Source organism: Callorhinus ursinus, unplaced genomic scaffold (assembly GCF_003265705.2).
Source record: "Callorhinus ursinus isolate GAN/ISIS: 27379988/994484 unplaced genomic scaffold, GSC_fseal_2.0 scaffold222, whole genome shotgun sequence".
NCBI lineage: Eukaryota > Metazoa > Chordata > Mammalia > Carnivora > Otariidae > Callorhinus > Callorhinus ursinus.
Genome location: NW_027397281.1, coordinates 22,550 through 36,370, shown reverse-complemented (window position 1 = coordinate 36,370; position 13,821 = coordinate 22,550). Strand labels below are relative to the sequence as shown.

The 13,821-nt window shown below is 36.3% G+C and overlaps 1 protein-coding gene across 20 annotated transcripts in view; it reads right to left on the bottom strand.

The window, feature by feature from the left end:
* The window catches only part of CD46 (CD46 molecule), a 63,581-nt gene that overhangs the window by 27,228 nt on the left and 22,532 nt on the right, over positions 1 to 13,821 (bottom strand). For all 20 annotated transcript variants that reach the window (XR_003206662.2, XR_003206660.2, XR_003206659.2 and 17 more), the window contains 4 exons: positions 13,317 to 13,496; positions 12,877 to 12,976; positions 7,370 to 7,455; positions 6,325 to 6,522 (listed from right to left, as the gene is read on the bottom strand). Coding sequence is in view for 13 of the 20 variants with exons in the window: in XM_025865853.2 (XP_025721638.1) it covers positions 6,325 to 6,522; positions 7,370 to 7,455; positions 12,877 to 12,976; positions 13,317 to 13,496 (564 nt within the window). In the remaining 7 variants the exon portion in view is untranslated. The remainder of the gene's footprint in view (positions 1 to 6,324; positions 6,523 to 7,369; positions 7,456 to 12,876; positions 12,977 to 13,316; positions 13,497 to 13,821) is intronic.

The following is a 13,821-nucleotide window of genomic DNA, read 5'->3' as shown; positions in this document are numbered from 1 at the left end:
TGACAAGGTTTGAGAAAGGCCTGACTGCCACATACAAATCTGGGGTAAGTTCAAGAGCAACTTTTGATCCTCCTTTGCTCTAGGGACTTTCTGAAGGTCATGTTGACACTGATTGCATACCCTGCTTTTCTAGAAAGGTGGGAAACACCCTTCTGAGCAGGCAATACTTGAGCTCACATTTACAAGTTGAAAAGCAGGTAGCCATGCAAAGATAGGCAAAAAGGAAGTGCTCGGGTAGCAACAACATACACAAACCGGGAAGTTCAAGAAATGGGAAGGCCTGCAACCCAGGGCTCAAACAACACATTTTACCCTGTAAACCAGTACATGAGCACACAGGCCTAAAATACAAGTGAGCCTCATACCAATGGGCTCTGCTATTTCCCATTCCACTCTACCTCTGAAGAGGTAAACTACTAGTCATGACCTGATAGGACTGATTTCAGAATCGATTAATGGGCTTAGGAGAATTTGGAAACAAAGACAAAAACCACAGGGCTGGGCAGTGAGTACAACAGAACATCTTAGGACATTAAATCTGAGCAAGAGAGAAGGGCCAGAGAGTGGACAGCCTTTTCAACCAGAGGACTGTTCTTCCCCTGTTCCCAGGGATTCTGACTTTCCCGCAGCCTGAGGAACTTCCGGGAGCAATTCCTACAGTGCAGGTCGGCTTGTGATTCCCTTGGCTTGGGTTTATCTCCAAATGTTTCATTTCCTCATCTTCAGTTTTGAAAGATTTCTCCTTGATGGAGAATTCTAGATTAAGTTTATCCAGCACACTAGCAGATACTGTCTTCCAGTCTCCACCGTTCCTCAGGACAAGTCAGCTGTCACTCACACTGGGGTCGGGGACAGTGCGACAGGCGTTTATGCTCCCCTCTTCCCGACTGCTTTTCTTCGTACACCTTTTGTTTTCAGTAGTTTTACCCTGATGCGTTTAGTGTAGTGGAGGTTCCTGACTTTCTTGGTTCTGTGACGTTATCGTTTTGGGACAAATGTGGTTAATATTTGGCCAATATTTATTCAAATCGTTGTCCATCCTGTTCTTTCTCCTCTTTCTGAAGCTCCCACAGCACGTATGCTTGACTTCTTGCTACTCTTCCACAGGTCTGTAAGTCTCTCTCTCTCTTTTTAATTATTTCTTTTCAAATCACATTCTCCTGACTTCAGGTTCCCTGAGTTTCGCACTGTTGTGCTAAGCTGCTGTTACCGGCGATGGCTTCTTCATGTTGGCTAGACACAACTTACCTACCGTAAACCTCACCCTTTCCAGTACCCAGCTGTATTAGGTCTGACAAATGCAAAAAATCATGAAATTACCGCAATAAAGACACAGACAAGTTCCATTACCCCCCAACATGTCCTCATGCCACTCTGGAATCAACCCTACCCACCCCCACAACCACCTTCACCAACCAGCCCAACACTGATCGCTTTTCTATCTCTATACAGCTGCTTTTCCAGAATGTCATAATGGGATCACTGCCTCTGAGTATGGCTTATTTCACTTAGCATAATGCCTTTGAGATTCCTTCCTGTTGCTGCATGGATTAGAGCTCACTCCTTTTTATTGCTGAGTAGTATTCCTATACTGTATGGATGTACCCCTGTTTTTTTTAATCCATTTCACCAGTTGAAGGACAAGTCGGTTGTTCCCAGTCTGGGGTGATTATAACTAAGGCAGCTGAATATTCTCACACAGGTTTCTATGCAAGCATGTTTTCATTTTACTTGGATTGATGAGTTGTATGGTAAATATATGTTTAACTTTATAATAAATGTAAAAATAGGTTCCAAAATGGTCATACCACTTTTATTCTTACCAACAATATATGAAAGTTCCAATTGCTTTATATTGTTGCTGGTACTTGGTATTAGTCATTTGTTTTTAATTTCAGTCATTCTAATAGGTGTTTAGTGGTATCTCTTTGTGGTTTTAAATCGCATTTCTGTAATTACTAATTATATTGAGAAACTTTTCAGGTACTTTTTTGCCATCCATATATCATGTTTATTGAAATAGGTCTACTCAAATATTTTGTTCATTTTTTAAAAATTGTTAAGCTTTGAGAATTTTTTATGTATCTTCTTAATTATTAAGCTTTGAGAATCCTTTATGTATCATAGATAAAAGTCCATTATTAGATATGTGCTTTGCAAATATTTTCTCCCAGTCTGTTGCTCATTTTTTCCCATTCTTTTAACAGTTCTTTTGCAGACCAGAAGTTTTGAGTTTGGAACATCCAACTTTTTTTTTCTTTAAAAGATCATGCTTTATGGGTGGTATTCAAGAAATCTTTGGCTAGGTCACAAATATTTTGTTTGTTTTCTTGCAAAAGTCTTACAGTTTTAGGTTTTACATGTAAATCTGTGGTTCATTTTCTCCCCTAAATTTTATTAATTTTTTAAATTTTTTGAATTTTGAGTATAGTTGATACATGTTACCTTAGTTTCAGGTGTAAAACACAGTGATTCACCATCTCTATATGTTATGCTATTACTCACCACAAGTGTAGCTACCACTTGTCACTATACAATATCATTGACTACATTTCCTATACTGTACATTTTATTTCCATGACTTATTCATTCTATAATGGTAAGTCTGTATCTGTCACTCCCCTTCACCGATTTTGTTCATCGCCCACCTCTCTTTCCTCTGGCAACCATCAGTTTGCTTTATTTATAGGTCTGATTCTACTTTCGTTTGTTTTTTCATTTGTTTTGTTTTTTAGATTCCACATATGAGTGGAATCATATGGAATTTGTCTGTCTCAGTCTGACTTATTTCACTTGGCATAATACCCTCTAGGTCTATTCGTATTTTTGTAAATGGCAAAATCTCATCCCTTTTTATGGCTATGTAATATTCCAGTGTGTGTGTGTGTGTGTGTGTGTACATACAACACATCTTCTTTAGACATTCATCTATTGATGGCCACTTAGGTTGCTTCTGTATCTCAACTATTGTAAATAATGCTGCAATAAAGGAGTGCTTATATCTTTTCAAATTAGTGTTTTTGTTTTCTTTGGGTATGCCCAGTAGTGGAATTATTGGATCTCTATGATCCATTTTGAATAAACGTTGGCTTCTGGTGCTAACTTCAGTCAAGTTTCCTTTTTGTTTTTTTGGGGGGGGGCACATAGATGTCTAATTATTGTGCTCTACCATTTGTTGAAAAGATTATTGTTTTTCCACTGAATTGTTTGTATACCTGTATACCTAAAGGACATCAACTGGATATATTGGCAAGCATCTAATTCTGGATTTAGTATTCTATTCCATTGCTCTATATGGCTATTCTTTCACCTATACCACATTGTCTTGATTATATGCCTTAAGTATGCTTTATATAGTCTTAACATCAGGTAGAGTGAATCCACCAATTCTTTTCAAAATTATTTTCACTATTCTAGTTATTTTGTTTTCCCATATAAAGTTTAGAATCAGTTTAATTTATACAAAAAGTTCTGCTGGGATTTTTATTGGGATTGTGCTGAATTTAGATAAATTACAGAGAATTGACTATTATATTGAATCTTCCAAACCATAACTAACGTCTATCCTTTCATTTATTAAGGTTTTCTTTAATTTCCTCTATTAGCGTTTAGTAGGTTTTAGCCTTAAAATCTTTCATATATATTGTTAGATTTATACTCAAGTATTTCATGTTTTGGAGCTACTGTAAATAATGTTAAAAATTTCAATTTCTAATGGTTTATTGCTAGTATACAGACTTATAACTGTCTTCTGTATGTTGATCTTATATTCTGCAACCTTTTTAGAACTTCTGTCTTTGTTCTACACAGACCATCGGGTCCTAAGTGAACAGTGACTTTATTTCTTACTTTCCAATATGTATGCCTAATTCTTTCTCTTTCCTTGTTGTAGCAGCTGGACATCCTGTACAATGCTGGATAGAGTGGTGAGAGTAGATTTCCTTCTCTTACTCCTACCATGGGGGAAATCAGTCTTTTACCATTCAATATAATGTTAGCTCTGAGATTTTTGTTGATGCCTTTTATCAGATGAGATAGTTACTACTTTTCTATTCCTAGTTTGTTGAGAAATTTTATCCTGAAAAAGATGAATTGTCAAGTGCTTTTTTTTTAACATTTATTAAGAGGATCATTTTTTTTCTTATTTATAGTCTCTTGGTATAGTAAATTACACTGATTAATTTTTAAATCTGAACCAATCTTGCATTTATGGGATAAATCTTACTTTGCTATGATGTATTATTATGGTTATATGTGGCAGGATTTGCTTTGTTGATATTTTGAGACGTTTTGGTTCTATGTTCATTAAAGATATTGTTTGTCATTTTCCTGCAAAGTTTTTGTCTGGTTTTGGCATCGGGATAATGATGTCCTCATGAAATGAGTTGAGAAGTATTCTTTCCTCTTAAATGTTTTGAGGAGTTTGCGTAGAGCTACTATTATTTATTCCTGAACTGTTTGTTAGAATTTTCAAGGGAGGCCATCCGGGCCTGCAGTTCTTATTGTGGGGAGGTTTTTAACTAAAAATTCTATTTCTTTAATAGATATAAGACTATTCAGGGATGCCTGGCTGGCTTAGATGCCTGGCTCACATCTCAGGGCTGTGAGTTCAAGCCCCACATTGGGCATAGAGCTTACTTAAAAAAAAAAAAGAAGAAGAAGAAGATGACTATTTAGGTTATGTATATCTCTGAAGTGAGCCTTGGTTGGTATTTTGTGTCTTCCAAGGAATTTGTCAATTTCATATATAAGTTGTCATATTTACAGGCACAAAGTTGTTTTCATAATATTCCCCTATTATCCCTTAAATGTCCGTAGGATATTTAGTGTTGTCCTCTTTTTCATTCTTGATATTGATAAAGTATCTTCTCTTTTTCTTTCAGCCTGGCTATAACTTTATATATTTTATTGATTTTTTCTCCAAGAACCAGGTTTTGGTTTCATTAATTTTCTCTCTTCAATTTCATTGATTTACTTCGATTGATATTATCTCCTCTGTCTCCTTGTTTTGGGTTTAATCTGCTCTTCTTTTTTGGAAGCAGAGATCATCGAGACTTCTGTTTTTCTAACATAACTATTTCAGGTTATAAATTTTCCTCTAAGCAATGTTTTCATGTACCAAATTTTGAAATTTGATATGCCATGTTTTCATTTTTATTCAATTCAAAACAGAAATAAATTCTCTTGTGAATTCTTCTTTGACTCAGGGGTTGGTTAGAAGTGTCTTACATAGGGGCGCCTGGATGGCTCATTCGTTAGGCATCTGCCTTCGGCTCAGGTCATGATCCCAGGGTCCTGGGATTGAGCCCTGCATTGGGCTCCCTGCTCTGCGGGAAGTCTGCTTCTCCCTCATCCACCCCCTCCTGCTTGTGTTCCCTCTCTCGCTGTGTCTCTCTCTGTCACATAAATAAATAAAATCTTAAAAAAAAAAAGAAGTGTCTTGCATAATTATCAAATTGTTGAAGGTTTTCTAGGTTATCTGCTTTATTTCTACATTCATTCCATTGTAATCAGTTATATATTCTGAATAATTTCAATTTTTTGAAATCTGTTAAAAATTATCTTAGAGAATGTTCCATGTGCACTTGAAAAGAGTAAATATATTGGGGCGCCTGGGTGGCTCAGTTGGTTGCGCGTTTGCCTTTGGCTCAGGTCATGATCCTGGGATCCTGGGATTGAGCCCCACGTCAGGCTCCCTGCTTAGTAGGAGTCTGCTTCTCCCTCTCTCTGCCCCCCACTCGTGCTCTCTCTCTCTCTCAAATAAATAAATAAAATCTTTAAAAAAAAAAGACAGAAAAGAGTAAATATTTTGCTGTTACTCAGTGGTCCCTTTCTTCCAAGAGTCAAATCTCCTCTAGTGCCTCCCTGCTTTTGATCACTCTCCAGTGTCATGAACATTGTTTTTAAAATATGTTTTGTCCAGAGCTTTCCAGTCTTGGCAGTGAGAGGGTTAGTCTTTTACAATTTTTCCTGTAGCCAGAACTCTCAGATAGCTTGTAATATAAGAAAAGATTTTCTTATTTTTAACCCAGTATGTGTTGAGTTTTGGGGTTCTTTCAAGCAAAAAAATTCCTAACTTGTGCATATACACAGTAGTTCATCCTGTGTGAACTAGAATGCTGAGAACAGATGGGATGAAGAGCAGGGCACTCTGTAACTAGAACTGATTTCACTTAACCTGTATTAATCTACATTGGAAGTCAATTTAACAGAAGGAGGAAGCATATATGACTATTTTGTTTACTTATAGATAAAACTATTTATAAAATGTTTCCAAATTTAAAATTTACAAATGAAGAAGGAAATAAATGGAAATATCACTACCTTTACACTCAGGAGGGCTACTACTCCACTTGTTATTGTCAACACAAATAAGTTTGCTGTTTCCAACAAGTGAAAATTCATCTGGTCCTTGTGAAGGGTTACAACTGAAAGTAATTAATTCATTATATTCAAATATAGTTCTGTGACTATTGGTGTATTTTCCATTTTTTATTTTTGCAGGTGGTTTACAGTAAATCCCTTAAAAAGGAGACAAAAAGAGGAAATAAAGGGCAAAAGGAAAAGTGTTAAGATAGCATTATACAGTCCTATGAACTGCCTTCAGTAAATTCATTACCAATTTCTACAAGCTAGCTGTGAATCTAGTACCTATTTAGGCTTCTATGACAAAATGAATGATCCCAAATTCAAACCTTTGAAATAAACTTTCAAAACACAAAACTCATTTTCTTTAATACCTATATGAAATACCTATTATTACTTTATAAGGCCATGCTAAGTTTTGTTCTAGTCATCATTAAAGGTACTGAAATTTTAATGAGAAGACATGTTTGTGATTAAAAATAAAATTTACTGCTAGCTGAGAAATTCTTTATATTTAAGTATATCCATTTGCAAATACACACACACACACACACATATACATTTGCTAAATAAGTGATTCACAATAATACCAAGATATTGTCTTTCTTCACTTTCATCCTTATGAACATACACTGAAATTTTCCAAGACTACATATTGTGTGCTTTCACAACAGACTGAATCCAGATGTCCTTCTTTAAGCCAAATATGAAAGAGATTGCAAAAATGTAAAACAATGGCACTATTTTCAGTACTTGGTTTGGAAAATTTATTTTTCATAAAAATATGCTGCATATGTTAACGTATTGAGCTTACTATTCTTAAACATAATAATTATCTTTAAAACTTCTCATTTTTTTATTCCAATATAATGAATATCAATAAGCACAGCCCACATAAAAAAAAGCTCTTTGGGATCTTTGTCAATTTAAAAGCATAAAGGGGATCTGAGGCCCAAAAGATTGAGGCTTGCTTGTCTAAATTCTAAAATGAAAATTTACTTACTATAGCATTTTGGAAATTCATCACTCCAAAACACATCATCCCCACGAAGTTCACAAAGTAGAGCTTTTTTTCCAGATAAGTAATAACTGAGAAAAGAAAAACTTACTGTTTTCTCTATTAGTTAACAAGATGCATGTAAAAATGAAAATTTTTAACACTGTTGCTTTTCTACACAGTAGTTTGAGGGAGAAGTTTCTTAAATAACATTATGTAGTGAAAGTGCTAACCATATCCGCTATTAATTAAATAGAGTTTCTAGGGGCGCCTGGGTGGCTCAGATGGTTAAGCATCTGCCTTCAGCTCAGGTCATTATCCCAGATGGAGCCCTACATTGGGTTCCCTGCTCATCAAGGAGCCTGCTTCTCCCTCTCCCTCTGCCTGCTGCTCCCCCTGCTTGTGCTCTCTGTCCAATAAATTAAAAAAAAAAATCTTTAAATAAATAAATAAGTAGAGTTTCTGCATTTGAACCGTCATTGACCAAAAGCAAAGATGTCTAAATACATCTGCTGTACCTGTCAGTCTGGCCTCTTTGCTATCTCCAGCAATCACATTACACATTCATTTCTATGCCTATGTTCACACCATTCTTCTCAGTAAAAACAACAACTGGGTAGAGAGATCAGGCCCTAGAGTTTGCCTGTCTGGATCTGAGTCCCAGCTCCATGACTCACTTTCTATCTGAGCTCAGGCAAGTCCCTTAATGGTCCCCTTGCTCAGCTTCCTCGTCTGTGAAAAGAGGATAACAGTGCATACTTCATGGGACTGTTTCAAGGATTAGATGACTTAGCATCTGGTACCTATTGAGTGCTAGGCAATTTTTAGCTCTTGTTAATATTCTTTAGGTAAGAATATTTTTCTGGGACTAGATCAGGAATATTACTCAGTGAAATTTTCTCTTGTGATTTAAATTCATGGTACTCTCTTCTGCTGGACTCTTACTATAATAATCATGAATAATTCTATTTATTTGCTGCTTCTCATTTATTATTTTGCTTTGACACCTCTCCATACATTGTGTTTCTCAACAAGTCTACAACTTCTTTGAGAAGAGAATATGTCTTAAACTTTTTGTATCCCTCAAACTGCCTAGCAGGCTTACTCTATATAACTACTAACTGGATGTTCCAATATTTTTACTTGGTCAAGTTAAAAAAAATAGTGAAACTGTTTATATGTGGATCCAATTGCCTTTTTTCTACATTATGGTATTTAGGGAAGGATTCTGGGAAAATGGCAGAGTAGGAAGCACTAAGAATCTGTCTCCCCAACCAGACAACAAGTGCAATGGGAGAATCTGCCTAATGGAACTGTTTTGGAGCTCGAGTCTGATGACAGCTTGCAACTTCCAAGGAAAGACTTGGACAGGTAAATTGTATTGATTTCAGTCAATATCATCTTAGCGCCGTGTCAGGTATGTATCTCCTACCCCTGCAGGCAGCTGTGTATGTGTTCCTGGAGCAGCTTAGAAGCAGTTTCAGAGAGTGAGGGTGGGCAAAAAGGACCTTGTCCTCCAAATACTGGGGACCTTTGCTCTTATCACTGAATTCCGACTCCAATCACAGGGAAGCAATCAAAGAGGTGGGCAGCCACTGCTGTCATACATACTCCTAACTCTCGTAAGCCCCTCTCTAACTGTCTGAAGTGACTTTCAGGGAATGTAAACATCCAGTACTCTTTGCTCTCCACTTCATTTTTCACTTTTTCCCTCTCTGGGGCCAAACATTAAAGACTAGAATATTCAAAACCAAGTGCATATGTGAAGAGAAGTTAAGAAGTGAGTTGTATTTCCAAGGAAAGTCTCAGAAAAGACTGGAAAGACTGTTAGTTTAAATGTCAGGCTGATAAAATATGGGAAGAGCCCAGATGTCCATTGACAGATGAATGGATAAGAAGATGTGAAATAGATATAGATAGATAGATAGATAGGTAGATAGAGATAGAGATAGAGATAATGAAATATTACTCAGCATCAAAAAGAATGAAGTTTTGCCATTTGCAACAACATGGATGGAACTAGAGGGTATTATGCTAAGCAAAATAAATCAGTCAGAGAAAGACAAATATTTTATGATTTCACTCATATGTGGAATTTAAGAAACAAAACAGATGAACATAGGGGAAGGGGAGGAAAAATAAAATAAGATGAAATCAGAGAGGGAGACAAACCATAATAGACTCTTAACTATAGGAAACAAACGGAGGGTTGCTGGAGGGGAGGTGAGTGGAGGGATGGGGTTACTGGGTGATGGGCATTAAGGAGGGCACTTGATGTAGTTAGCACTAGGTGTTATATGCAACTGATGTATCACTAAATTCTACCCCTGAAACTAATAATACACTATATATTAATTAAACTGATTTTAAATTAACAATAAATAAATAAATGTCAGGCTGATCCTCAACAGAGATACCCTACCACAATCACAAAAAAATATGAATAATGACATAAAACATTGGTCCTAGGGGAAGGGAAGAATTTTATTTCCATATTATTAGATTCAAATGTCCAGTATTCCACACACACACACACAAAATCACAAGATATACAAAGAAACAGGAAAGCTTGGCCCATTGAAAAGAAAAAAATAAATCAACAGAAACTGTTCCTGAAAAAGACCTGATGGCAGATTTACTAGACAAAGACTTCAAAATAACTATCTTAAACATGCTCACAGAACTAAAGGAAGAACTGGAGAAAGTGAAGCAAATGATGTATGAATGAAATGGAAATGTCAATAAGGTGACAGAAAACCTAAAAAGAAACCAAAAAGAAATTCTGGAGCATAAAAGTCAAATAACTGGGATATGAAAAATTCCCTAAAGGCACTGAAAGTAGATGTGAGCACCAGAAGAAATCAGTGAACATGAAGCCAGAACAATGGTAATTATTGAGTCTGAGGACAAGAAAGAAAAAAGAGTGAAGAAAAGTGAGCAGAACTTAAGGGACTTATGGGACACCATTAAAAAGACCAACATACACACTGTGGGAGTCCTGAAAGGATAAGAGAGACAGAAAGGGGCAGAGAGAATATCTGATGGCTGACAACATCCCAAATGTGATGAAAGACATGACTACAAACATCCAAGAAGCTCAGCAATCTCCAGGCAAAAATGAACTCAAAGAGTAACTAAGACATATAATAAACTTTCAAAAGACAAAAATGAAGAGAGAATCGAATCGCAAAAGCAGGAAGAGAGAAGTGAGTCATCATACAAGGGATCCTCAATAATATTACCAGATTTCTTACCTGAAGCTTTGGAGGCCAGAAGATAGTGGGAGAGTATACTCAAAAAAGTGCTAGAAGAGGGTGCCTGGGTGGCTCAGTGGGTTAAGCATCTGCCTTCAGCTCAGGTCATGATCCCAGGGTCTTGGGATCGAGTCCCACATCGGGCTCCCTGCAGAGGAGCCCTCTGCCTCTGCCTCTCTCTCTGTCTCCCATGAATAAATAAATAAAATCTTAAAAAAAAAAAAGTGCTAGAAGAAAAGAACTGTCAACCAATAATCGTCTATCCAGTAAAACTATCTTTCAAAAGTGACGAGGAAACTAAGACTATTTATAGATAAACAAAAGCTGGGGGAGTTAGTGACCACCAAATGTCCCTTGCAAGAAATAAGAAATGCTTAAGGGAGTCCTGCAAGATGAAATGAAAGGACACTAGAAAGTATCTTTGAGCCATACGGAGAAATAAATATCTCACTAAAGATAAATACATGGGTAATTATAACAGCTTGTATGATTGTAACAATGACTTATAACTGTAATTTTTGTTTTCTTTGTAACTTAAGAGACTAATATTAAAGAAAAAAAAGAAATGTAAAATATAGTATTACTGTAACTTTGGTTTTTAACTCCAAATCTTGTTTTCTACATAATTTAAAGAACTAATTTAAAAGAACTATTAGTTTATGTTTTGGAACACAGGATGTATAAAGATGTAATTTTGTGTAATAAACAATCAAATGGGGTGGGGTGGAGTTATAAAGGATCAGAGTTTTTGTATGTTATGACATTAAACTGGTACAAATTCAAGTTAGAGTATTATAACTTTAGGATGTTAAATATAATCCCCATGATAACCACACAGAAAACAGCCATAGAATATACACAAAAGGAAATGAGAAAGGAATTCCAACATTTCAATACAAAAAGTCAAATAAGCAAATAAAGAAGACACTAATGCAGGAAATGAGGGCCACAATAAAGCTATAGGGCATATAGAAAACAAATAGCACAAACACAGAAGTAATTCTCTCCTTATCAGTAATTACCTCAAATGTAAATGGATTAAAACTCTCTAATTGAAAGACAGAGATTGGTAGAATGGATGAAAACACATGATCTAACTATATGCTATCTATAAGAGACTCACTTAAGATCCAAGGACAAAAACAGGTTGAAAGTGAATGGACTGAAAAAAATATTTCAGCAAATAGTAACCAAAAGAGAGTAAGGTTGTCTATACTAATATCAGACCAAAGACTTTAAATCAAAAAAGGTTACAAGAGACAAAGGATAGGGCGCCTGGGTGGCTCAGCTGTTAAGCGTCTGCCTTCGGCTCAGGTCATGATCCCAGGGTCCTGGGATCGAGCCCCGCATCGGGTTCCCTGCTCCGCGGGAAGCCTGCTTCTCCCTCTCCCACTCCCCCTGCTTGTGTTCTCTCTCTCCTGCCTCTCTCTCTGTCAAATAAATAAAATCTTAAAAAAAAAAGAGAGACAAAGGATATTATACATTAATAAAGGGTTCACACAGCAAGAAGATTTAACAGTTGTAAACATTTATGCCACCTGATGACAGACCATCAAAACATACGAAGCAGGGCGCCTGGGTGGCTCAGATGGTTAAGCATCTGCCTTCGGCTCAGGTCATGATCCCAGGGTCCTGGGATCGAGCCCCACATCGGGCTCCTGGCTCAGCAGGGAGCCTGCTTCTCCCTCTCCCTCTGCCTCTCTCCCTGCTCATGCTTTCTCTTCTCTCTCTGTATCTCTGTGTCTCAAATGAATAAATAAAATCCTTTAAAAAAAATAACTTTAAAAAAAAACAACATACGAAGCAAAAACTGACCGAATTGAACAAAGAAATACACATTGCTACATAATAGTCATTTCTACCAGTTGGAGACTTCACTATCCAGTTCACTGTAATGGATAGAACCACCGGACAGTGTAAATAAGGAAATACAGGACTTCAAGAACACAACATTTCTGTGAGTCCTCCTTCAAATCTGAAAGTTGGCATTTTAAATAGGGTGCAATTTGCCAAGGATAAAGTCACCATGATTACTACATTTTTGATGCTTACACTTACAATAAACTTATTAGATATGTAAGTATTAGACAATTTTGTTTTCCTTCAATGTAAGTTTCTTTGAATTAATTATGCATCTTTTCAGTCTCTATAAAAGGCCCTTGGGCCTTTTATAAGTGCAACATTTATGGGAATGCTTGAGAAGCAAAACAAAAATGGAATTAGTAACATTTACCTTATTTCCTCTAAGGAGCAACTTACCCCTCATTACAATAAAAGTAAGCTTCACTGTCAAATTGAAAGGTGTAATTTGGGGCAAAGACTTCACCATTTTCGAGTCCTGGAGTATTACATTCTTTTCCTAAAATAAAATTTTAAAATTTGTTTTTTAACACCAATTTCAAAACAGATTTAAATCAAGATCAAAATTCTGCACTACTCTCTGCAATTAATGCAGTATCATTTTCTATAACTAACTGGTATGCAAACTTAAAATTCACATTTAACCTGGTAAACAATTGCCAAGAAAAAGATCCCCTGGGGATTTCTTAAATATTGGAAAAAATACTACTATCTGAAACCAATTTTCACATGAGAAAATCTTGCTGTAGGGGCAAATGCACCCTAAAATTTGTAAAAATCTCTAGAGAAAGCAAAAGCAAAAAAAAATTTTTTGTTTGTTTTTTTTGTTGTTTACTTACTGAAACAAGCTTCTTCAAGAGGGTACCATGAGTGATTTTGCTCACAATAAGTCACGACGGATCGCAGAGTTAAGTATCCTGGATAACACTGATAATATACTTCCTCCCCAACTTCATAATACTTTTTAGGGCTATCCCTCAAGGCCATGGTTTCATATTTGGGTGGCTCACCACAGGCATCTAGGGATAAGAGAATAAGAACATGAAATTTTTTTGGTATGCTTTTTTATGTCTTTTTTTTTTTTATGTCTTTTTTAAATACATGTAAGTGTTTATCTCACTCACCAACCAGGGACTGTGGTCTGGCAGGAGGTAGGTAATACAGAACAAATGGAAAGATCCTTGGCAAGCTTTTAATGATACTTACATGCTTTTACCCAGGTGGTGGGAGTAGTGGAGGATATGCCCTGCTTGCTTCAAATAACAGGCTATTAGCATTTTATTTGATGGGGAATAAGCTGAATTTTCGTACAATGATAAACTGAAGAGACAAAATCAATGTTTA